Genomic DNA, 25,480 nt, shown 5'->3' with positions numbered 1-25,480 from the left:
GTACCAGTCCACGGACTTCAGGGAAGCAAAAACATATAGGCCGGGCAGAGGTTTTCGCAGCCCTTGGCTCGGTAACAGAAATAATTTTCGTGGCCAAAGAGGTAGAGATGGCAGGTTTGCCTTCAGGCGAAACCAGCAATGACGCCAGAGACAAAGTGGGTGGCAGGCTGATGCAATACCAAGAAGCCTGGCATCAGTCAGTACAGGACAAATGGGTGCTGGAGGTAATTACCTCAGGCTACAAAATAGAATTTGTTACAGTACCAGGAAACTGGATGGAAGTGTCACCTATTCCCAGCAATCTGGAAGAAAGGGCGGCCTTGTTCAACAGCCTACAAACCATGATAGAGCAAGGAGTAGTCATAAGAGTTCCCAAACAAGACGAAGATCTGGGGTGGTTCTCAAGATTCTTCGTCGTGAAAAAACCTTCAGGGGGATTCAGAACTATTCTAGATCTAAGGAGACTAAATACCTACGTTCAGGTGAAGCGATTCAGAATGGAGTCCATAAGATCCATTGTGCCAGATATAGAAAGAGGGATGTTTTTGACTACCATCGATTTAAAGGACGCATATTTACATGTTCCAATATTTTTAGGACATCAAAAGTTCCTCAGATTTCGCCTAAAACAGATCACATACCAGTTCACATCGCTGCCGTTCGGCCTGTCAACATCCTCGAGAACCTTTACAAAAATTCTAGTGGTACTGGTGGCCAACCTAAGGGTGTTAGGCGTCTCAATCTGGCCGTACCTGGACGACCTCTTAATTGCAGCAGACACCAAAGAAATGGCAGAGGCACATACAAGACTACCTAAGACAACATGGATGGTTAATCATCCTCGAAAAAAGTCAGTTAGTGCCGACGCAAGAGGTAAAATACCTGGGGGTCATTTTAGACATGAAAGAGATGACTATAAAACTAACAAAGGACAGACGCTTAAAACTTTTACAAGAAGTAAGAGGAATGTTGAAGAAAAAGGCGGTGTACTCAGAAGACTGCATGAGGGTACTTGGCCTCATGTCGGCCGCATTGGACACGGCCAGGTGGGCCAGATTTCACATCAGAACACTGCAGAATTGCTTCTTGAGACAGTGGAACGGGGATGCAAAGGACCGAAGGCAGAGAATATATCTGTCAAAAGGATAAGTAGAAGATCTGCTTTGGTGGTCAAAAATGCACAGGTTGACCAAAGGAAAGTCTTTCGCGACCGGACCACAGGTGATGGTGACAACAGACGCCAGCGAGACAGGATGGGGCGCTGTGTGCGAAGAACAGTCGATACAAGGAGAATGGGACCAGGCTATGAGCCGGGAACATTCAAACGTAAGAGAAATGCGGGCGGTGTTCTTGGCATGTCAAGAATTTCAGGAACCAGTAAGAGGCAAGGATCTGATAATAAGATCAGACAACCAGTCAGTGGCCATGTACCTAAACAAACAAGGGGGTACAAGGAGCCGGAAGCTGATGTCGGAAGTGGTGCTTATCCTGAAATGGGCAGAACGTCATGTCAGAAACATCTCCGCAGTATTTGTGGCAGGAAAAGAAAATGTCAGGGCAGATGCTCTGAGCAGGCACAGGCTAACCCCAGGAGAGTGGGAGTTGTCAACAGCAGTGTTCGCACAACTAACACAGAAATGGGGTGTGCTAGAAGTGGACCTGATGGCTACGGCGAGCAACACGATGGTTCCGAGGTTCATTTCCAGACACTGGGAACCGACAGCATGGCAGACGGACGCACTCACTGCAAAGTGGAGAGTGGAGTTAGCATATGCTTTTCCCCCGTTCACAATTATCCACAGGTTCATGAACAAAGTACAGAGAGAAACTGCCACGGTAATAGCGGTCCTGCCATACTGGCCGAGGAGACCTTGGTTTGCCAAGTTAGTAAGGATGTCGATAGGAGGGCCATGGGTCCTACCCGATCACGAGGATCTCCTGTGGCAGGGTCGGTATCATCAACGGCAACCAGCAAGTTGGAGCCTGGCGGCCTGGTTACTGAGACCAGGACGTTAAGAGGAAAAGGGTTTTCTCAGAAGGTAGTGGATACACTACTGAAGGCAAGAAAGATGTCGACGTCAGCAACTTATTATAGAATATGGGGCAAATATGTGTTCTTCTGTAAAGAAAATAACAAAAACCCCAGATTAATCCCGACCATTCTAGACTTTCTGCAAGCAGGGTTGGAAAAGAAGCTGGCGGCGAATTCTTTGAAAGTGCAAATTTCGGCCATTGGGGCAATGTTGGACATTAAGATTGCGGACAATAAGTACATTCAGAGGTTCGTTCAAGCGATCAAGAAGATTAGACCAACTTTCCATGGCCCCATGGGACCTCAATTTGGTTCTTAAGGTACTGACAGAGGCTCCGTTCGAACCAATAGAAGAGATATCGCTCAACTATCTCACTATAAAAGTGGTCTTCCTTGTAGCTATTACGTCAGCAAGGAGGGTATCCGAACTCCAGGCCCTGTGGGTACAAGAACCGTTTCTAAATTTCTTCGAAGATAGGGCAGTGCTGAGAACAAACCCTACCTTTTTACCAAAAGTAGTTTCCATCTCAACCAAGAAATAATCCTTCCTTCTTTCTGTGCGGATCCTAAAAATGCTAAGGAATAAAGGTTACATAATCTAGATGTGACTAGAGCCTTAAAAGCATATATAAGAAGGGTACAGCCTTTCAGAAAGTCAAAAAGGTTGTTCGTGCTGATGGAAGGCAGGAATAAGGGGCTGGGAGCTACAAAAACCACCATTTCTAGGTGGATAAAGACATGTATCAGGGAAGCATACAAGATAAGGAAATTGGAAGTTCCTGTGGGGCTTAAAGCCCACTCGACCAGGTCCTTGGCGGCATCCTGGGCCGAAAGGGAATCCACGTCAATAGAAGAAGTATGCAGAGCAGCATGCTGGTCATCTGCACACTCGTTTACCAAGCACTACAGGGTAGACATTACGGCATCCCAAGATGCTAGCATGGGACGCAAAATATTGAGTGCAGTAGTATGACGATAGAATGTACAGACTACGGACGGAGATGGTGAAGTAACCGTATCCTTTTTTTCTTTTCATTATGATAATATATTGTCCCACCCAGTGAAATAAAACTGCTTGGGTATACCCAGAAGTATGCTGCCATGGGGAGGTAGAGGAAAGTACAGATTAGTACCTGTTAATAGGCTTTCCTCTACTCCACCATGGCAGCCGTTTTCCCGTACCCGTTTAGTTGTTATATGTGTTGTGTATGGAGCTGGTTAATTTAAGACACAGAGCCCAGGGGAGGAGGTCCTTATATAGGGGCAGTGTCTGTTTTTTGTGTTCCTTTCCAGATATCTACCCAAGAGGGCGTAACCCAGAAGTATGCTGCCATGGTGGAGTAGAGGAAAGCCTATTAACAGGTACTAATCTGTACTTTCAGTTTGAACACTCCTCACCCAAATGTAACACTCCCTGCACATGTTGCATCTGCCCCACCTGCAGTGCACATGGTTTTGCTCATTAGAGAGGGATTTTGCTTTTGTGAGCCAACCTGAATTAGGCCCAGACTGGGAAAATAATTCGATGGTGATTGCGTTGTAAATGAATTTGCTGATCAGAGATCCATTTGCAAGTCAATCTTAAGGCCCCCATACACTATTCTGACCAGTTTGCCCCTTGAGCTCCCCGGGAGGGCGCACTAATGATTTTGGCACTTGAGGTGTCATTTTTACATACAATAAATGGAGCTGGCAGCGGGATCGGTGGGATAGGCTGAAGGGTTTGTTTGGTGGGGTCCTGGCCAGTGGGCTCGGAGCGGCAGCTGGGAGCTAGTAGTGGCATTTTCAGGGAGGTGGGATGTGGCTGGTGCATTTAAAAGACTGAACCGCAGTTTATTGACTGAGAGAATGTAGGCTTTTGTTTTTATGCTTTACACTTGTCAGGATTTATATGCATGGGTATTGCTTTATACCTGAGGGTTAAACTATTTGGGTGAAAGTTCCTATAGCAATAATCATGGATTAATATTTGATTTTGTTTCCATTTCTATTATCTGCAATGAAGAATACTGTATAAACAAACTGGCAGATCACCAAAACAATAAAAATGATCTGGGCATAAAGGGATGAGATGAAATCGCTGCAGAAGTGATGGGGTTAAACAGCCTAAGAATTTGCTGAGTTCATGGTGTTTGCCAAGTGTCACCTGTTGCTTACATTGTAAACCTTAGTGGATTGTTCCTTCGGTCTCTTAATATGTAGGTGACCTGTGGCACTCCAGTTTCTTTGTGAACTGTAAATAAATACATATTCCAGCATGCACTGGCATTGTTTAAGCAAGCCCTATTAGCAACGCTATCACTGGAAATGCTGGGAGATGTAGTATTACAACATTTGGAGTGCAACAGATTGCCAACCCCTGTTTTAGATTACAGCCACACTTGTAGTACAATGTATAGAGGTGACCAGAGCATACCCTCCAACAGTTGATGGGCAAAAATCGGTACACATTAGGAAGGGGCGTGGTCACTGGCAAAAGGGAGTGGCCATGGGTAAAATGGGCGTGTCATCAACCGTGCATATGGCCAGGCTGGATACTTATTTCGTTTACTATTACTGTGTGACTCACAGCTCATGAGACTCCTCTCTGGAGGATCTGAGATGATCACTCGACGTTGCTAGCTTGAAGGCAGCGGCTCAGGACCCGTCAGATCCCACCTGCGCGCCCCGGCTGGCCACCGCAGTCTGCCCGGCTCTGCCTCACTTGATCTCTTTCGCGCCCTCAGTGTCTGTGCATGCGGGGCAGATAACTCGTCTCATCTGTCCCCTGAGTGCACTGACTGTGCGCAGGGTGCGGCACATGACGTCATACAATGCCCGCCAGTGCCGCAAAGCACTCATGGGAACGGAACCTGGGGAGAGCCGGGCACCGCACAAGGACACTGAAAAAAAAAAGGTACATTCGGTACAAAATGATTTTGCCGGTACAGACTGTTAAAAAAACTGTACTGTACCGGCAACTGAGAAATCTGTTCTGTACTAGGAGTTTAGGTGCACGTACAAAACTGGTGAATTAAACGAATTGGGATTTTAACATCTGACACACAGTATGAAATGTGGAAAGAATGGCAATTGTTTAAAGTGCATAATAAAAACATTGTGGCATATCAAAGTCCTACTGTACTTAGTTGTGCTCAACTGAGGCAAGAAATTGGGGGACTGACCTGTCTGTACGCTGTTCTATCTGCAATACATAAATTCTGGGAACTGACAATTCAGTATAATGATGGGGTCAGCTAGTCATTCATGAGAAGAAAGAGAAAGTTGACCATGACAAAAATACTCAGTTATCCGACCCTTGGAAATGCTTGGTACTGGAACATATGCAGCACTATAATAAATCCCCACTCACAGTGCCACCTCTACCATTAGGCAACTGCACAGGGGCTCCAAAAATCTGGGTGGAACTCCTGAGTATAACTACAGTATCACAAAATTAAGTCTGTCTCTGATACTGCTTTCACATTGCAGAAATGGGTAATGACACGTGATTCTTAAATGGGACTTTAAAACGGGTCTGAGCCTTGAGACCTTTCACATTGCAGGTGAAAACGTTTTAAAAATCATTTAATACCATTCAAACATTCAACCCGTTTAACCCCCAAGGGACACGTGTCAAGCCATTGAAATAGAGCTGTTCAAACTGCCAAAAAAAGTATTTTTAACCGTGTTGAAATACCGGTTAACTTTAACCGGTAAATCAACTCTGGCACTATCACATTGCAGCCTTAAACGTTTTAAAATGGGAATAAAACGGCAATATATCGTTTTAAAAGTGCGATGTGAAAGGGGTATGAGAGGCATACTTGCTAAAAACAGAAGGTGTTGAACTTCTAAGATGCCACCTACACACTTTTTACTGTTGGTTCTGGAAAGCTGGTATTGATGTGTAAGTGATGGTGAAAGCAGTGTGAACTTTTTTTTTTTTTCTTTCTTTCAACTATGTTAGTACTTTGTTGGGCAACCTTTTTGCCTTTAATATGCCTTATATTGTTCTAGACATGGGTTCTATTAGCTGTTTACATGTATTGTTTGCTTTGTGAGTTACTTAATGCAATATTCTGTGGTATATAAGAAACTTTTTAATATTAACAGTAATTATTGATAAAATTATCTTAGAAACTTGTCTTCCGTAGGGTAACAGAAAGCAAAAATACTGCATTCCCAGTTGGAGTATATTACATTGCCAATTCTGGCTGGACTACACACTTCATATCAGATGGCAAAGGAATAAAGCAAATCCCTTCCACTTGGCCTGAATCTCTACCTAAATCTCTGGCACTTGGGGCTGTAGGCATGCCTGGGTAAGTCACATTCACTAGAAGTCTCTGGATCTACATAGGAAATGTATGGCTTGTTGACACTCTTACGGCAGGTTTTCTTTTGTTTGTTTTGTACTTGTTTCCTAGCACGGCGCCCACGATTTTGATTGTATTGATCGGGTCGGAAAAATTGCGTCGATCACATCGCATGCCAACCAAATCGCATGCGATGCGACCGACCCGAATTTTACATTGGAATCAATGTAAAATGGTCCCTGATTTCAATGTAAAAAGCCCCCAACCCCCCCCCCCCCCCATTTTAATAGCAAACCCCCCCTGATGGGTGAAATGGCCCTCCATTGTTAACGCCACCCCACTATTGACGCCAAGCCGAAGCGTGGCGAGCGCATCGAGCCCGCGAGGGGCGGCAGTACGCGTCCTCCAATCTTTTCATACCCCCACTATCCACGTCGGCGTGGAGTTGATATTATATAGCGCAGCGAGCCACAGAGCCCGAAGCGTGGCGAGCGGACGCGCATAACTTCACAGGTATACGCGTCCCCTCGCGGGGCTCGCTGCGCTCTCCACGATTTGGGCTCGGTGGCTGCTGCACTCGCCACACTATATAAAATCAACTCCATGCCGAAGTGGATAGTGGGGGTATGAAAAGGTCAGAGGACACATACCGCCGCCCCTCGTGGGCTCGCTGCACTCGCCATGCTTCGGGTTGGCGTCAATATTAGGGTGGCGTTAACAATGGAGGGGCAATAACCATACTTTCTATCCATATACAATGAGAAATGGGCCATATTGGCCCATTTCCCATTGTTCCCTATGTAAAATCGGGTTGATCAACCCGATTTTACCTTTAAAAATAATTTAACATTATTCTCTATGGGAAAATCGCGTTGGTCGCATCAACGCGATTTTCTCTTTCACCGGCAAATACACTGGTGATTGACATAAAATCGGGTCCATCGCGTCGATCGCATGCCTTAAGTACCTTAAACTTAAGGCATGCGATCAACCCGACGGGCGCCGTGCTAGGAAACAAGTACCGTTTGTTTTGTTAATAGGCCAAGGTTCTATAGCCAGCCATTTTTTTTTTTAAATCTTGGGATGGCCAGCATTAAAACAATTCATTCACACCCTGTCAAATTAACATGACCGATTTAGTCTCCCTTATTTGTTGTTCTGAAAACAGAAATAGTCCAAAAACTGTACGCTTGTCAGAGATATCACATTCCTAGAACATGCTTACCATAGCTCTAGCTCTACAACTAACATCTAGCTTTTTGGTGTCATCGCCTCCACTCCTCTGGCCAGGTTGCCACCTACCACCAGTACCTCTTGGCAGCTTCCAAATCCATCCCAGCACTTATCCTGCACCACAGATTGCCTCCTGTGTTCCCAATGAGATCTGCACAGACCTTTCTCCGATACAGACCCAAGCGGCGTTGCAAGCGACCGTTCTACCTTGTATTCCAAAATCTGGAAAAATCCAAAATGCTTCTGTTCCCTAGCATTTTGGATATTTTGAGACTTTAGTTTACAAAATATCATTCTTCGAAGTAATTGACTGCATGTGTTTTTACATACTGTAGCTTTGTTATTTTAATCATCAGTTTAACGGCATACTTTGGCTTATTGGAAATCTGCAATCCCAAAGAAGGAGAGGTGGTTCTTGTCAACAGTGCAGCTGGTGCAGTTGGATCAGTGGTTGGACAAATCGCAAAGATCAAAGTAAGTTAGCATATTAAAGTGCTTCATTACATAACGAAAAATTTAATAATTTTTTATTTTTTTATTTTGCAGTAAGAAGTATTCAGTAGTCTAAAAACCTAAATATCTTGTTAATAAAGGGTAGAATGTTTACAAAGAAAAAAAAATCTGACCGTTGTATTGTTTTTTTTTTTTTTTGGGGGGGGGGGGGATGTACCTGCTCTAAAAAAAAAATATATATATATATATATATATATATATATATATATACATGGTACTGGCACTCACATCAAAGGGAACAACTTGCTGGGGTGACATTCCAAGGTAGGGTACTTGATAGAAGATCACTACTTGCATAACAAAAATGAATGGACTCACTCACCAGTCTTCAAGTAAATCAAAGTGGGTTTAATCAGGCAGCATGGCAGTGGGCATCGACGTTTCGGTCCCAGAGGCGGAACGAAATGTCGATGCCCACTGCCATTGCCATGCTGTCTGATTAAACCCACTTTGATTTACTTGAAGACTATTTAATAGATATGAACAGTTTTATTAATAAATGCTAAACTCTCAAATATCTAATAGGATGTTTAAATATAATAGTACAAGTGCAACAAACAATTAACTATGTTTCTGACACTGTTTCCTCCATATTTTCCAATGCTGCAGTCTGGAAAATCTGTCTACCAAGAGAGCATGATAATGGGGGGGGGGATGCTCTAACATCCGCGCCCCCTTACCACCCCCTATCGCCGGCTACCGCATACATAATTATCGCATATGCTGTAACCTATGCGATAATTATGGCAAAGGACAGCTCTTGCGTTAAGAGCTGTCCTTTGCGGTCAGTCAGTGGGTCCCATCGGAACCTGGCGGCTCCCCCCTCCCTCCCTTACATGGTACTGCTGCTGCACCGGGCTCTCCTCCTCCCTGCACCCGGAAGAGGATCATAGTGCAGGGAGGAGGTCACAGGTCCAGGCAGCACAGCACTGTGCTGCCCGGACACAGGTGAGGGGGGGTCGGTGCGGGGTGGTGGTGGATCGCGTTCGAAGCCCATAGGCCTCTATGGGGCATCCCAAAATGTGCTAAAAACCCTCTCTTAGTTTAGAGAATCTCCCCCTATGTCCCTTAAGTCAGGCCACAGAGAGAAATGGTAGCTCACTTTCCCTCTGCAATGATGTGATGGGCACGGTTATAGGACACAATTGGCACCATTAAGGCTCCCTCACACCCAGCTTCACCCATATCAGAAGGATGCACTGAAAAGTCAGCAGGTAACCCTTTTCTGTGTGGTCAGCTGAGAGTAAAAGCTAAGGTATTTGTTTAGCATGTGTGTTTGATTGTGCAGGGAGTCCCTGATGGCATATTTAATCATTTATAATGACCGCAACTTTCTCTTTTCAATAAATGTGTTTTCACGCTTTTCCATAGTTACATGGAAGAGAAAATCTACTTGTTTTATATTAGGGTTACTCCTTTTTTTATTAGGGTTGCACAGTAGTTGGATCTGCTGGCTCAGATGAAAAAGTCACATATTTGAAAGAAATTGGTTTTGATGAAGCATTTAACTACAAAACCGTGGACTCCTTAGAGGAAGCCCTGAAGAAAGCCTCTCCAGAAGGCTATGACTGTTATTTTGAGAATGTAAGTTTGTAGACCTGAAGTCAAAATGTAAATCTATTTCTAGGTACAGTACGTGACACATTGGTATAATTTATAAAACTATACAAAAAGCACACACTTTCCTGGAACCCAGGCATCCAATCATATATGTTACTAATGAGTACCATTTGGTAAGTTAGACATAAGTTACCAATCGGCCACTCTATATATCAGTCCAGACATCACAGCTGCTTGGGCATTTGAATTTGACCACCCAACTGTACAGCCATTGTTGAACCCTGCGGTGTAAAGCTGTGTACACAAGGTGCAATTTGGTTGCTGAGAGATTTTGGCTTAAAATCGCTCAGCAATATATTGCTTAGCAGTATTCAGCGACCATATTGCCAGCGATATGTGCTGAAATAGCCCCCCGTGTGTACACCGCTTTAGGGGAGGTGGAGGGTTGTTGCACACACAGTCAGACTTGCTGATATATCTGCCTCAGCTGTGCAGCCCAATGTGAGAGATCTGTGAATGCATAATTCACAGACATATCGGGTGTAAATACTGTACCCACCAATCCGCTATTTATGTTGGGGAAGATTATATGGGCCAAGTGGTTCTTCTTTGCTGTCAGATTCTTTGTTTCTATTGTCTGATCACACATACAATACAGTACATCGATCCTTGGGTACTCAGCTTTAGTATATCTTGTAATTTAAGAAATATTTCTACATTCTGCATTCGTCATTTTGAATATATAGGCTGTGGTTTTTATTGGTTAATCAGCATTCTCTGCTCTGCAGGTGGGTGGGAAATTTGCTGATGCCGCCATTCCACAAATGAAAACCTTTGGAAGAATTTCTGTGTGTGGCGCGATCTCCCTTTACAATGATGCAGTGCCTCCATCAGGTAATTGATCAGGGGTTCTCAAAATATTTGTTTTAAGGTGTCTCAGACAATAGAAATTATTTTGGGACCCCAACAAGTTACCACATAATGGCCACCAATACACAGTAACATTAGATAGACACAAAACAAGTTTAAGTGACAGTGAGGCAATGGGTAATGGGGGATGAAAGAGGGAGTCTGTAGGTGTTTACTCTTCCTGATTTATTTATTTCCCCTCCCCGAATGCACACACCATTAAGTTGGGCTCCGTTCCTTCCCTCTTATGTTGAGAGGGAAGGAACAGACATCCAGAAGTGCCCCTCCTGGTGCCTGCGGATGACCCCCCCCCCCCCCCCCCCCATAGCTTAAAATCCCCAGGACTTCACTGCTAGCCATGTGCAACCTGTTGATATCTGGATCATCTACATGCAATCTGCTTGTGGCAGAGATGGCAGCGAATGCTGCTGGTGGGGGACAGGAGATCCAGAGCACTGGAGTGGGAACTGTCAGTGCGGGGTGATCCTGCAGTGGAGGACGGAGTCAGCGCTGGAGCCTGCTGGTGTAAGTATAAGGGTAAAATTAATGTGTGTGTAATAAACTTGTACTGTTCTCAATGTCTCATTCTTTTTACAGGTGGACTACAAGTACCAGCGGGCCCATTAATGCCCCTCATGCTGGGACTTGTGGTTTGCCAAGTCCCAGAATGAGGGGGAGGACTGCTGGGACTTATGCTTCCCCTGTAAAAAGCAATATTTTTTGCGTGATTTTTACCGTATCAGGTCGGCGTCCCCCGGCTGTGGCATGACACCGTGGGCTGTTGGAGCCCGGTGCTGGTTCCAAAATACTAGGGACCCCCAGTTTTTGTCCCCTGTATTTTTGGAACCAGTTCTGGTTCAATGAGCCCGGGGGCTGGTTATGCTCAGGAGGGAGGACCCCCACACCATTTTTTTTTTTTGTAAATTTTATTTTTACACGTATTTTAACACCGAACCATGCACATATATCAATGATCTGTGCATGGTTCTGTCGCCAGTCAGAACCTGGTCTGGTTTTTTTTTTGTGATATTTAAAAATCGCATCCTATTAAATTTGTGAGTTGTATACTTTATAATGGGAAAACATCTGGATGCGAATTGAAGTGTGACTAAAAAGCGCCACTTCAAAATGTGCGAATTGCAGGAAAAGTGCGATTTCGGGTGTTTTTTGCGATTTTAGGCCGCAGCGCTGCACCTCTGGCACCAGAACACGCTCATGGCCCCACACAGCATTCCTCTAAGTCTGGTGTCGCAGGCACCACCTGCCCCACTCCACCACTCATGGGGGACAGCCGCCACCAGCCCCACTCCACCACTCATGGGGGACAGCCGCCGCCTGCCCCGCTCCACCACTCATGGGGGACAGCCGCCGCCTGCCCGCTCCACCGCACTAAAGTAAGGGGAACAGGGGCGGTTTTCTTTTAGGGATGCCAATCCCGGGATCCCAGGAATCCCGGAATTGAGCATTTTTCAATCCCGATTCCCAGGATTGAAAAAATGCCCCGGGATTGGCATCCCTAATGCGAGTTGTGAGAGTTAAAACTATTAAGATAACAATTCTGTGTGTTCCAGATAATGTTGCTATGTAAAGTAGAGGAAAGGTCACTAATTGTCAGTCACATAAAAGTCTGATACTTAAGATAAAACTGGAATGGCTTTGTAACAATGATGACATGTTTTCTTTGTAGGTGAAAGGCAAACATTTTAGTGGGTGTGCTCTGACAAAAAATGTGCAATCTGTCAATGGCTGTCCCTTTTTGTTTTGCATGTATATGGCCCCCAGTTTAAATCCACGCTTACAGGTTGTGGGGTTTTTTTTTCCCCTAGTACTGTGCATACACCAGTCACACTACATGCACGGCAATTGATTAGTGGAAATGGACATATTCAGAATTTCTTTGCAATGAAAAGCCGAGGGAGGTAACAGGGGGGGCTTAAAAAATGCAGGAATGTTGTGACTGCTCATGAGGTGGGGCTGTGGCAGTTGCTGAGGCTCCCCTACTTTAATTTTAGACACTGCTGCAGCCCCACCTCTGCAACTGCACAACACTTTTGTTGGTAAGCTGCTCAATCAGAGGTGTGTCACTCAGGTGCCAAAAGGGGGGTAATTCTGTCTAGGAAAAAAAACATTTTGTATCCCAATTGCACACTGAGTGAAAAAATAACTACATATTAATCAGATAATAGAGATCTTGGTTGCATATATCTGCAGATATAGGGCTAAGCCCCCAGGCCGTACGTCAAGGCCTCTCTGTCACTGGGGGTCCCTAATACTGGGTATGGGTCTGGGGTGTGGGCCCCCAACATGCCGACACAGGCTGAGTACCCCAGGGCAGCACACAAATGAAAATTAGTAAGGGTTAAAAAGAAGCACAAAGTGCTATGTAGGGAAGTGAAGGTGGGATTAAAATACAAAATATATACAATGTGATAGGAAAAATAAGAGTTAATAAAGTGTTAGGGTGTGCTAACCTGGAGCAGACCAGCCCTACCAACACAGGGGGCACCACACTCCCAAACCCATCCCATTAGTAGTAACATATATGTCTGGGCTTAATAGCCCAGTGTAAGGCCACATGATAATGGCTTACAACATCTGAGAGCCAGCTTACCTGGAAATACCCCTGGCTTCTCCAATGGCACTCAGGTGTCAGCAATCCCTCCTAATGCTGACCCATCTATGCCTCTCTCAACTGCACAACACTTTTGTTGGTAAGCTGCTCAATCAGAGGTGTGTCATTCAGGTGCCAAAAGGGAGGGGTAATTCTGTCTAGGAAAAAAAACATTTTGTATCCCAATTGCACACTGAGTGAGAAAATAACTACATATTATGTCAGATAATACAGAGATCTTGGTTGCATATATCAGAGAGGTCTTGACGTACGGCCTGGGGGCTTAGCCCTATATCTGCAGATATATGCAACCAAGATCTCTGTATTATCTGATTAATATGTAGTTATTTTCTCACTCAGTGTGCAATTGGTATACAAAATGTTTTTTTACACCTCTGCAACTGCCATTGGTTTCAACCGATGTAGAGGCGTGTTTGATCGTGTGATAGCAAATTAGTATGAAGTTGTAAGGCTCCAGCGGCTTACTTGCAACGGCATTTCAAGCTACCATAGGGTTTCACAGATGTCCAATGTAATCCAATGTGTCTTTGTAAGCAAGAAGTGGATCAGAAATGCTCTGATCAGTGACTGTACCTAATAACTTACCATAAAATAAACTTTTTACATTTCAAATTACACAAACTCAATAATTATAGAGTGTAGATTCCTTAATTCCTAAACTAGATGCTTGTAGAAGACTAAGGTTTAGGGAACAAAGAGATTGTAGTGTACGTGGTTCCCATTGTGCAGACTGCTATCATACCTCACAACTTTGGCTGCATGAGAAGTGCACGCCCAGAATCTTGGGGGCGTGGCCTATAATTACAACGCCCCATTTCTGCCGCTGTGGGGGCATAGCCAGTGGCTCTGTGAGCTGCTGGCCATGCCCTCAGCTCCTCTAGCTGCAGGAATAGACGCTGTGCTTCACAGGTGACGGGGGACTCCCAACTGCTCCCGCCGTGGGACAATGCTAGCCCTGGGTGGGACAAGGGGACCTCCCAAAAAACGGGATGGTCCCGTTGGGAGGTATGTGCTACCCATTCCATTGTGGAATGTAGGCTGTGGCTCTGCACACACGTTGATTTTTATAAGAACTATACAACTTTTAGCAAGACAGCGGCCTTAAGCACACAGCCAAGATATCAAAGGAGTGGCTTCAGGACAGGTCTGTAAAGGTCCTTGAGTGGCCCAGATTTAAATCCAATTGAACATCTCTAGAGAGATCTGAAAATGTCTGTGCTTCTCATCTAACCTTATGGAGCTTGATAGGTGCTGGAAAATGGAATGGGTGAAACTGCGCAAAGATAGATATGCCAAGAGTTTGGTATTGTATTCAAAAATACTTGAGGCTTTAATTGCTGCCAATCGTGCATCAACAAAGTATTAAGCAAAGGCTGTGACTACTTATGTACCTGTGATTTCGTCGTTTTTTTTATTTTTAATAATTTAGCAAAAATCTCCCCCAACCTTTTTCCATGTTGTCATTATGGGGTATTGTGCTTAGAAATTTGAGGGCAAATGAATTTATTCCATTTTTGCATAAGGCTGTAATATAAAAAATTGTGCAAAAAGTGTTGTGAATATTTTCCAGATGCCCTGTATATAACTGGCACTAAATATGTGCAAGAAAATGATTGTTTAGCATTCATATTCAGTGCCTGAGATAGTACACAAACTTTGTTTAATGGTTTTATTTGTGTGTATTTTATGTGTTTGTGTTTATACAACATAAATGCACTTTGTGTTCACACATGGCTCCCGTCCTCAAGATACCGCATTGAAATATAAAAATATTCCAAAATACGGAATAATCCGTTATCCAAAATTCTTTTGGTCCCGAGCTTTTTGGATAAGGGATATTTCACCCGTATTATGCACTGTGATGTAATTATTAGCATTAGTGCCTCAGCACTGGGGTTATGAGTTCATTTTCTAGTCTGGCCTATAAGTATGTACTTTTTATGTTTCCTCTGTGTTTGTGCAGTTTTCCTCTGGGTGCTTGTATATTAGTCAATTTATGGCCTGATTTGGAGAAGTATATAACCCAATATTTAATACAATAGAAAATAAGGAAAAGCGCCCACAGTTAGGCAATGGTGCTTACGTCCCAGTGTCTGATTCAGATCTTAAAGAGTCTTTGGCTTTCTTTCTCAGTGGAACATGTGGAAAAAATGGGACAGAAAAAAAAAAAAGACAATGTGTAGTCCAATTTTTCAAATGGGGTACAGTATTCTTAGGTTTCTTGGACCACTAGAAGTTTTCTTTCCCAGTGTGGATATATCTCTAGAGGTTCACCACGTGTCGTCTGATTAATCTAGGGGTGGCGTACATGTATGCTTACACGTAAAAGGTGTTTGTAAAGCACATCAAGGTATCTTTAATTTTCTCACATGTATGCTTACTTTCTTGTGTATGGGGGTCCTCTCATCAAGGTATCTTTCAGTAAGGGACGTGCTTCCAAATTGAGTATCCAAACAATTTTATTGGTATTTTGTACACTTAAAGATTTTCCAGACAATGATGAAATAAAAACAGCCCGTATACAAGTTTTTTATGGATTGCTTGTGGCCTATGCCTGGGAGCAACAGATGTTAAATGCCCGGGAACGCTCACCAAAAGCAAAAGGTCTCTCAGCAAAGAACATAGACTTAGTATACCTTAAAAACTTTTGCAACACCGCACTGACGCGTTTCGACCTTCAGGTCTTTATAAAGGTGGTGTTGCATTGGTGTCTCGGTCTGGTTTAAATACCCTGCATGGTTTCCTCCCCACTGCATCATTGAGGGGCGTGTCTAAGCTTAAAACACTCTTTCCCGTGTATAAAACACAGAAGAAGTCCTAAAATATTGTTGGTAATAAGTATCGCATTACTTTCATCCAAATACATTTTTAAAATACATATAATAACATCATCCAAACAAACATATCAATTAAGAAGCCGGAAATATATAAACCGGAAATTCGCACCAGCCTATGCAAATATGTTTATGGGCTGGTGGGAGGATGAGCATGTTTAGAACAACAATACCCATCGGGAACAAATTATAGTATGGAGAAGATATATTGATGACATTGTGTTTATATGGAGGGGTAGACCGAGCTACTTTGGATGATTTTTGCAATATCTTGAATCAAAATAACCACAATATAAAACTTTCAATATCAGCGATACAGAAATACAATTTCTTGATCTCTGTATATATGTTAAAGATGGAGAGCTACACACCAAAAATTACACAAAGCCTACAGACAATAACAACTATATTCCTATGGCAAGCAATCACCATCCTACGTGGCTAAGTGGCATTCCGTCAGGACAACTTCAAAGAATACGACGGAATTGCTCCGAAATCACAGTGTTCACGGAACAAGCCAATGAAATAAAGAATCGGTTTGTAGCAAAAGGCTATCAAGGGAAAAAAATTGAAGATAAAATAGAAGAATTGAAAACACATGAGAGATCACAAATGTTAAAATATAAAGATAAAAAGAAGAATGTCAAACCAAAATTAGCCTTCATCACGAAATATAACAATCAACATAAAGAATTTGAAAAAGTTTTCAAAAAACATTGGCACATTCTAACAAAAGATCCATTGATACTTGTGTAGTTTCACGGCGCCACCGCGCGCACAGTGAAACTTTGAAACTTGACAGCCTGCCAGACTCTGTGTTTACTGTGCGCGTGCCGCTCTAGCTGTTCTCAGCGCAGCGCGTGGCTGCTTTCCTTATGTAAGCTACGTTATCAGCATAGCGCTGGGCAGCAGCAGTGCACCCAGCGCTGACAGGTCACTGTGGTACTTGTAGTTCCACAGTGAAATAGGCAGTCCTGCGCACCGCTGACAACCCGGCAATTTAGACTCCTCCGGCAGTACGCGTCCTACGACCTTTTCATACCCCCACTATCCACGTCGGCGTGGAGTTGATCTTATAAAGTGTGGCGAGCGCAGCGAGCCACCGAGCCCGAAGCGTGGCGAGCGCAGCGGATACCTGTGAAGCCCGCGAGGGGATGCGGATACCTGTGAGAACAGCTAGAGCGGCACGCGCACAGTAAACACAGAGTCTGGCAGACTGCCAAGTTTCAAAGTTTCACTGTGCGCGCGGTGGCGCCGTGAAACTACACAAGTACCGATCCGTTATTAAAAACCCACATTGGAGAAAAACCCATGTTTATATATAGGAGGGCAGACAATCTAAAATCAAAAATTGTCAAAAGTGCAAACCCGGAGCAGAGGGAAGAATAAAAACTAAAGGTTTCCACAGTTGTGGCATGTGCCCCATGTGTAGGATACACAAAGACACCCCCACTAAAACGATAGAATTCGTAGCCACAGCAAATGGATCTCCCTTTAAAATCCAGGAGTTTATTACTTGCAACAGCAAGAATTGCATTTATGTAATTGAGTGTTCATGTGGACTCCAATACGTGGGAAAAACCAGCAGAACCCTGAGAGAAAGATGGGCCGAACATGCTCAAAATATAAAAAAAGGGATGACAGGACACCTTCTCTCAGAACATTTTAAAAATAAACACATTTGTTCGACTGAGGAAATATCAAAAGTGATCGGTATAAAAAAAAGTAGTGGGTAACTGGAGAGAAAAGGGATGTGAAACCCTTCTTGCGAAAACCGAAATGAAGTACATCTACAACATGGAAACCCTAACTCCAAATGGCCTGAATGGAGATTTCGAGGTAAAATGGTTCCTGTAGTAAATGTCCTCCTTTAGGAAACAGAAGCCATCTAACATCTGAAATTTAAACCCTGATCTCCCACCAGAAGGCACAATACAAATACAGTATAGATTCCCACTAAATTTTTCTGTATTCAAAACGTATTTTCAATTACATCTATTTATATATATGTAAAACTCTCTGTATTCCATTTATAAAGATGGCCGCGGGTCTCCACGCAAAAATGTCTGGGCAATATGGCCGTGCGTTCCACGGCATATACAGCAGGAGTAATCAACATTCACATAACCAGGAAGTGAGGCGCATACAATGAAAACGTGGCAGTGCGCCCCACGTCACACCCAACAGGAGTGCATTTCCGCACTGACGGAACCCGGAAGTGAGGCGCACTTTTTGGAGAACATGGCTGTGCGTTACATGACGTGTGCCATTGAACATCTCCCTACGTACGACCACCAGAGGCCGCGCAACTACGGGGAGCCGTAAGGTCCCCTCATGAAATAGACGGGGACAGCCCCCTCCCAAGGCTAAACTACACGTTAACCTTTAACAATATAAAGTTAGGATAACTTATACAGGACAAAGGGCTAGATTCCCGTATATGGACTTCCAGTTTATATATTTCCGGCTTCTTAATTGATATGTTTGTTTGGATGATGTTATTATATGTATTTTAAAAATGTATTTGGATGAAAGTAATGCGATACTTATTACCAACAATATTTTAGGACTTCTTCTGGTTTTATACACTGGAAAGAGTGTTTTAAGCTTAGACACGCCCCTCAATGATCTTTTTTTTTTTTTCTCTGTCCCATTTTTTCCACATGTTCCACTGAGAAAGAAAGCCAAAGACTCTTTAAGATCTGAATCAGAGACTGGGACGTAAGCACCATTGCCTAACTGTGGGCGCTTTTCCTTATTTTCTATTGTATTGTATATTTGAATTCCAGGAAGGTAACTCCTGGCTAGGAAAGTGCTGCCCTTTTTAGCACCATTGATTGTAATACTTTGTATTTTATTGTATAACCCAATATTTGGCGTACATCTCCGATGGTGAGGCATGTTCAGGATCTGTTCTGTGCATCATTATATGCAGTGCCCAGTGAGGCGCAGCCTGCTGTTTGGGGGCAAGTGGTTGGCAGGGCTATGCAGCAGTCCCAAAAACAGGGGCGTGTGGGCTAACTGAAGTCATTTCAGGATCACTCAGGTGGCCTCACAAATGATCCGATGGCACAGTTGGAGGTATCTGTTTTATTTCCCTCAGATGCCTCCAGCTGCATTAGCATTGTTTCACCTCATTGGTGCATCTAAAGCCACATAAGCTATGTGATCTTCATCCATTTCTTAATCAGGCTCATAGACTGTAACCTCCAGTTGGGCAGAATCTAGTATGAATTCTATACAGTATATGTACTGTACATTGCTACTTAAATTGGTGCGCTAATACAGTATGACTAATAGTTTTTGAGTTCATTTATAGTAGCATGCATGGTATTTGTTCTGCATTATATAGTATCCGCGGTCATTACATTTGTATTCTGATAACTAGTTTGCTTTTATATTTCTCTCTAAGGACCCTATATACAAACATATATGATTTTTAAACAACTCCGCATGGAAGGTTTCGTTGTGACTCGCTGGCAAGACAGATTTCTAGAGGGACAGAAGCAACTCCTGCAGTGGGTTTCAGAGGTAACTGCAATCTAAATTGGACAGTGTCATTAAAAACTGCAATACATGCACATTAGAAGCCCTTTGATTTACTATCCCTTTATCTAGGGCAGTGGTTCCCAACCCTGGTCCTCAAGTACCCCCAACAGTGCATGTTTTCCGGTTCACCCGGCAGGTGCACTCATTATTCAAACACATTTTAAAAGATCCACAGGTGGACCTGTGTTTCTGTGTGGAGACCTGGAAAACGTGCACTGTTGGGGGTATTTGAGGAACAGGGTTGGGAACCATTGATCTAGGGGCAGATATGCCATATACAAGTACTTTTTTGCCTTTCCTATTGGATACCCAAATTGAATGATTCCCAGGTTGGGGGTATTTGAGGAACAGGGTTGGGAACCATTGATCTAGGGGCAGATATGCCATATACAAGTACTTTTTTGCCTTTCCTATTGGATACCCAAATTGAATGATTCCCCAGCACATTGCTAGGAATGGATGGCTTTGTTGCCTAGCCATATTTGATAGAATTTGAGATTTTTCATGTTAGAACATAGTGGTTTTCAAAAGTGCATATTCATTATAATCATTTGGTGGTTTTGTAATGGTCTAATATATGAAGAATTACATTACATTATTTTGCAAATATGAAAAAGAAGAGTTTGAGTTCATGTCATAGCCATCTTAACATATTGGCATACTGGGCAGCTGAACAAGGCCCCACAATTCTAGGGGGATTCCAGCAGGTGCGGGATGGTACTTCCTGGAGCTACTTGCGAGACCAAGAATACTCCCTGTAGTTCTTACATTCATCCAGGCAGCTTCACCTATCTACCTCCCAGCCTGCAACCAGCAGTTGATTGGTGGATGGCTGGAGAGCTATTTTAGAATCAGTTCAGACAGCCATCCACATATGCATGTGGAGATATGGCGTACTGTCCACAAGAGGGGGTAATTTATAATTTCCAAAAATGTATTCTCATGTACAGTATGGTTGGGTAGGGGCTGCCGTGAATTGCTTTGCCCAGGGCCCAAATATGGCCCTGTTCTATTTTAGTAACGTCTGTGCTGGTGTGAGCTGCCAAGGAGCTGAGCACGTACCACATAGGGCTGTGGTGGTGGGTGTCTGGCGGTGAATGGCCCCCCAGGACCTAGTGCTCTAGGCTGCAGCATGATCAGTTTATTTGTGGATCAGACCCTGTTTATGCTAATAGTCTTATGCAGTAAATTTTCACAGATGCTGCAGATTGGAAACATAGAATTTGACGTCAGATAAGAACCACTTGGCCCATCTAGTCTGCACCTTTAAGACCCCATTATTACCAATGGGGATTATTATCTGACTATGAATCACAAAACAGATTGCTAATAATTTCTGCAATGCCACAATTATTAATCTATATGCTTCTTAATGAGTTATTATGACAAAAGTTACTTATATATATTGTTTTCCAGGGCAAGCTGAAATATCATGAACACATCACCAATGGTTTTGAGAACATGCCAGCTGGATTCATGGGGATGCTCAATGGAGAAAACATTGGGAAAGCAATTATAAAAGTATAGGTTTTCTTTAATGTACCATTGTAGCTGTTTTTATTAAAAAATAAAATGATGGTCTCTAATTTGCCAGTAATATGTACTCAGTCATGCTTTTTATGATGTCTTATGGGGCCTACACACATGCCGATTTTGTGCCATTTTCTAAGCGATTTAGCAAGGTCGCTTAGAAACTAAGCATACATCGGTGTGTGTGTGGGGGCTAAACCGATATAGATGCGCGGCCCCGCGCGTCTAAATCGCATTAAGATGAAGAATGAGCATGTCCCATCAATCTAGCAAAATCGTTTAGCAAGACCCTGCATATCGGGCACCTTTTGTGTGGTGTCAATCTGGCATGCTTAAATCGCTAAGCAGAATCACTGAGGCATATCGTTGACACATTTTGCACGTTCTAAGCAATATAGATGATTTTGTGCTCAAAGGAAATCTGCTATGCTAAATCTGGCATGCTATATCTCTGGCCAAAATCGGGATGTGTGTAGGCCCTATTAGGGACAAAATCAGCCAGGTCTATTGTGTGCTGGAAAATATCTCCTTCCAAGGTTGCAACTTCATCTCCAATAGTTTTGATAAGCCCTTGAATCTTTTAAGCTGGTCCCACAATAACAGATGCACAGTCACTTTCGGATCGAGGTCTTATGCTGCCTTATTGGGCTAATTTGCCCTTGTATCAGCAGGGATATCACAGGGTATTAGCAGCACCTTGGTATTGATCTGGGATGTTATATACAGATGTGTCCTTTTACATCTAGGGTCCATACACCATGTAATGTGCCTTGCAACTTGCGCTCTGTTGTGCGTTTCTTGGTGTTGTAATCAGGGCAGCCGAGAGGAATGCCGGGCCCCGGTAAAATTTTGGGGGCGTGGCCTAAGTGTGTGTGTTGTGGGAACCTCCCACACTCAGGCCACGCCCCCAAAATGTTTAGAGGAGGGTGAAAGAAAACTCTAAAAACTGTAATCTCAGAAGTAGCACACACCTACATAATGTGCTGTGCTGACTGCAGGTTTAGCATGACCTCTCACGCTGTCAGTAAGACACTCATGCTGAGCCTGCTGTCAGCACAGCACATGCTGTAGAAGTGTGTGCTACTGTTGCTACCCGGGAGGGATGGAGGGGGAAGGGAGGGGTCAGACCAGGGCCCCTGCGGGGCCCCTTCAGCAAGCGTGGGCCCGGGTAATTAGTACCCGCTCCCCCCCTCTCTCGGCTCCCCTGGTTGTAATTCGCATAATCATTAAGTCGTAACGTATCACTAGAAAATTCAGAGATTGTAATAACATCTTTTGTACACCAGATGTCGCTTTTCCTAAACTGCACTGTTGCAAATGAAGTCTGGTGCGGCTCCTGCTGATTGCCTGAAGGAACCTGCACTCTGATTACATACAGAAATGAACAGTTACAGTAGTACAAATAAAGTTGCAAATCATATTCATTTAATCATCAGCCATACTTACTTTTAAATTGTTTTAAAGAGACCTCTTTTTTTTGCAGAAGAGATGCTTGAGGCACTCCTGAGCGGGAACCGGACTCCATGTACTGCACATGGAACGCTGTTGCCTTAGCTGCTAGGTCACGCAGCCAGCTGTAAAAGAAACCTGTCAGGTCAATTACACCTAATGCAGCTGGGTGGTAGTGTACATTATACTGTATAGCAGTGACATGTAGTGGGGTCGTTGCTGGGGAGGCACACATGGGGGTAGTTAAGGGGGGGGGCATCTTTAGAGGTTTTTTTTGTGTGAATAAACCCACAGTATAACACAGGGCTCAGATTGCCACACGATAGCACAAAAAGAATTCAGCAGCTATATGCAGGGGGTCTTGTTATAAATGCAGAGCTGTAAAGCAGATACTATAAGCAGGGTTTTATTCAAGCATAGATCCCAGTGCTCTATAATGGCTCACCCGTTACTGCACAATGACACGGTCATACAATCAGGTCCTATGCAGAACTTTTTGATGAAACACAGATTTCATTAGTGCAGTAATAAGGGAGCAACTCTATCCCGTGGCATTGAGCAAAGCTGCACTGAGGGTTACTCACGCTGTATTGCTGTCTCCTGTCTAAAAGCCAGTCATATGAGTGGCATGTGATTAATGCTCCGTGGCTGCTGATCAATTTGAACACAGCACTGTCTCTGAGTATCTTATCAGTCTTTATGTGGTGGCCGGGGTTGAAAGGAGGGTTCTCCTCTTACCTTGCGTCTTCAGGGCACTTCAGATTTCTCGTCGTCCGGTGGGCAGGAGATTGCACTTTAATGAAAAGGACGCTGGTTGATAGAATAACTCAGGTTTATTTTAGGAGTAAGGGCAACCGCTGACCACTGACCCCCTCGGCTGAACAATAGTGCAAGAATAAGGCACAATAGTGACACAGTAAACAATCAATCGACTTAAGGCCCCCATACATTAGTCCGACTTGTCCTAAGGACAAGTCGGACCTGATTTCCCCCTGCAGCTCCCCGGGAGGGGGACACACGATTTGGCACTTGATGTGCCAAGTTTTGCAAATGATACATCGCATGCGATGTATCATTTGCAACTCCTGGGGAGCTGCAATGTGGAGCGAGCAGGGGGGCCGGGGACATCGAGTTGGCGGGCGGGGGATGCTGCAAGGGGACAGACGCACGCTGCTAGTAGTGCGGACGCTGCTGTGGGGACAGACGCACGCTGCTAGTAGTGCGGACGCTGCGGGGGACACAGGCGGCAGTGACATAGAGCCGGGCGGGGGGAGCCGGGAGCTGTCAGTACTGAAAAAAAAAGCACATACAATGAATGGGCAGCCTGTGATTGGCTGAGCGCTCTCTCAGCCAATTGCTGACAGGCTGAGAGAGCGCTCAGCAAATCACAGGCTGCCCATTCATTGTATGGGCTTTTTTTTTTTTCAGTGCTGACAGCTCCCGGCTCCCCCCGCCCGGCTCTATGTCACTGCCGCCTGTGTCCCCCGCAGCGTCCGCACTACTAGCGGCGTGTACCCCCCCTACCCAGACGGAGCATGACAGCTCCCTGCTCCGGCTCCCCCTGCCGCCCCCCTCCCTCGCCAGCGTCTCCCGCCCCCCTCCCTCGCCGGCGTCCTCAGAGTCCCCACGGCTGCACATAAGATTTATCTTATGTGCAGCCGGTCCGACGTCCCGACTCTGACCCGATGCGCACGGGACCGCGCATCGGGTCGGACCGGATGTCAAAACCTGCGATTTGGTCCGATTTCACTGCCCGATCCATCCGGATCGGGTGAAATCGGGGCCAAATCGCATAGTGTATGGCTGCCTTTAGTGTTGACACAGGGGCCTAGGCAGATACAATGGCGACCATACAATACCACTTTCAATGGTTAACACAGGTAGTCCACTAGCTCCAACCTGGCCAGCAGTGTTGAGGACAATAATAAATCAGAGTATACTAGTCTCCACAAGTCTAACCTAACTGTGGACACTTCTCGTGTTCCAAGTACCGTGCGGTGCACTATGGGTCAAATGCCCCCGCTTAATTATTACCACTGGATCGCTATACCACACCGGTACTGTCAACACAGAAGTCCTCTTTAAATCTCAACCTGCATATCACATATAACATTAAACATTTACCACAACGCATAACAACTGAGATAATTAGCATGTTAATACTGTCCCCAAGGGATCACCTGATATAGGGTGACCTGCAATATGAGTCAGTTTGTTTGACCCGTGCACTGGGCTCCTGGCTAAATGTCAATGTCACAGAGAAATCCGGGTGAACAAGGCCCACTGTGAGTCCTGATCACAGGTCAATTCCACGGGGTCCCTGAGAAGATACCCTCCTTGATACCAAGGGTGTAATTTCCTAGGGCGGCCACAAGATGGTGCTGCTCCCTCACTAAATGGAGCTGTCCCCTAAGCAATATGCTGGAGCACAGTACGGGCTAGAATGGAACTAGCAATTCCCCAGAGGGGATCCGGGTCCCTTGAAATCTCTCCCCTAGCACTCCCAGTCCCCGGGAGGTTCCTGGCCTATTGGGGATCTGTTACCCGGGTCTCCCTTGTACTATGGGCCTTGGTCTGTCCTGGTGGCCCCCCAGGTGGCCTCCGAGAGTGTGCCTATAGGCAATGCGGGCTGTAAGTGGGGTCCCACAGGGCAGGGGTAGCGGCACTGGGGAAAGGCTGCTAGCGGGGCTGGCCTGGGAGTGAGTACCTGGTAGCGGGATACTTTTGCAGGCTCCTGCCCGTCACGAGCGGCGACTCTGCTCTCCACGACGCGGGGTCTCTGCTGGGCCTTGTCCTCTTTACCGGGGGCACACTAGTGGGGGCGCTGCAGGCGCAGCATTGCCGCACTCCGTGGCTCCGCCGGCTCTCCTGATGCTGGATAGGGAAGCGGCTGGGGCAGTCAGTCTCCCGGTCTTCTCCTCCGTCCAGTTTCTTGCCGGGT

The 25,480-nt window shown here is 44.8% G+C and overlaps 1 protein-coding gene across 4 annotated transcripts in view; it reads left to right on the top strand.

The window, feature by feature from the left end:
• Positions 1-21,157, top strand: part of LOC146075164 (prostaglandin reductase 1-like) — a 30,805-nt gene extending 9,648 nt beyond the window's left edge. For 3 of the 4 annotated variants that reach the window (XM_083184132.1, XM_083184123.1, XM_083184148.1), the window contains 6 exons: positions 6,169-6,336; positions 7,920-8,037; positions 9,505-9,660; positions 10,425-10,530; positions 19,424-19,542; positions 20,977-21,157. In XM_083184132.1, the coding sequence (XP_083040258.1) occupies positions 6,169-6,336; positions 7,920-8,037; positions 9,505-9,660; positions 10,425-10,530; positions 19,424-19,542; positions 20,977-21,087 (778 nt within the window). In that variant the 3' untranslated portion in view covers positions 21,088-21,157. The remainder of the gene's footprint in view (positions 1-6,168; positions 6,337-7,919; positions 8,038-9,504; positions 9,661-10,424; positions 10,531-19,423; positions 19,543-20,976) is intronic. The other variant, XM_083184139.1, reaches the window with a different exon arrangement.
• Positions 21,158-25,480: the final 4,323 nt, after the last annotated feature.

Source organism: Crinia signifera, chromosome 1 (assembly GCF_055691185.1).
Source record: "Crinia signifera chromosome 1, ASM5569118v1, whole genome shotgun sequence".
In the NCBI taxonomy this organism is placed as follows: domain Eukaryota; kingdom Metazoa; phylum Chordata; class Amphibia; order Anura; family Myobatrachidae; genus Crinia; species Crinia signifera.
This window is presented reverse-complemented; position numbering and strand designations above follow the sequence as displayed.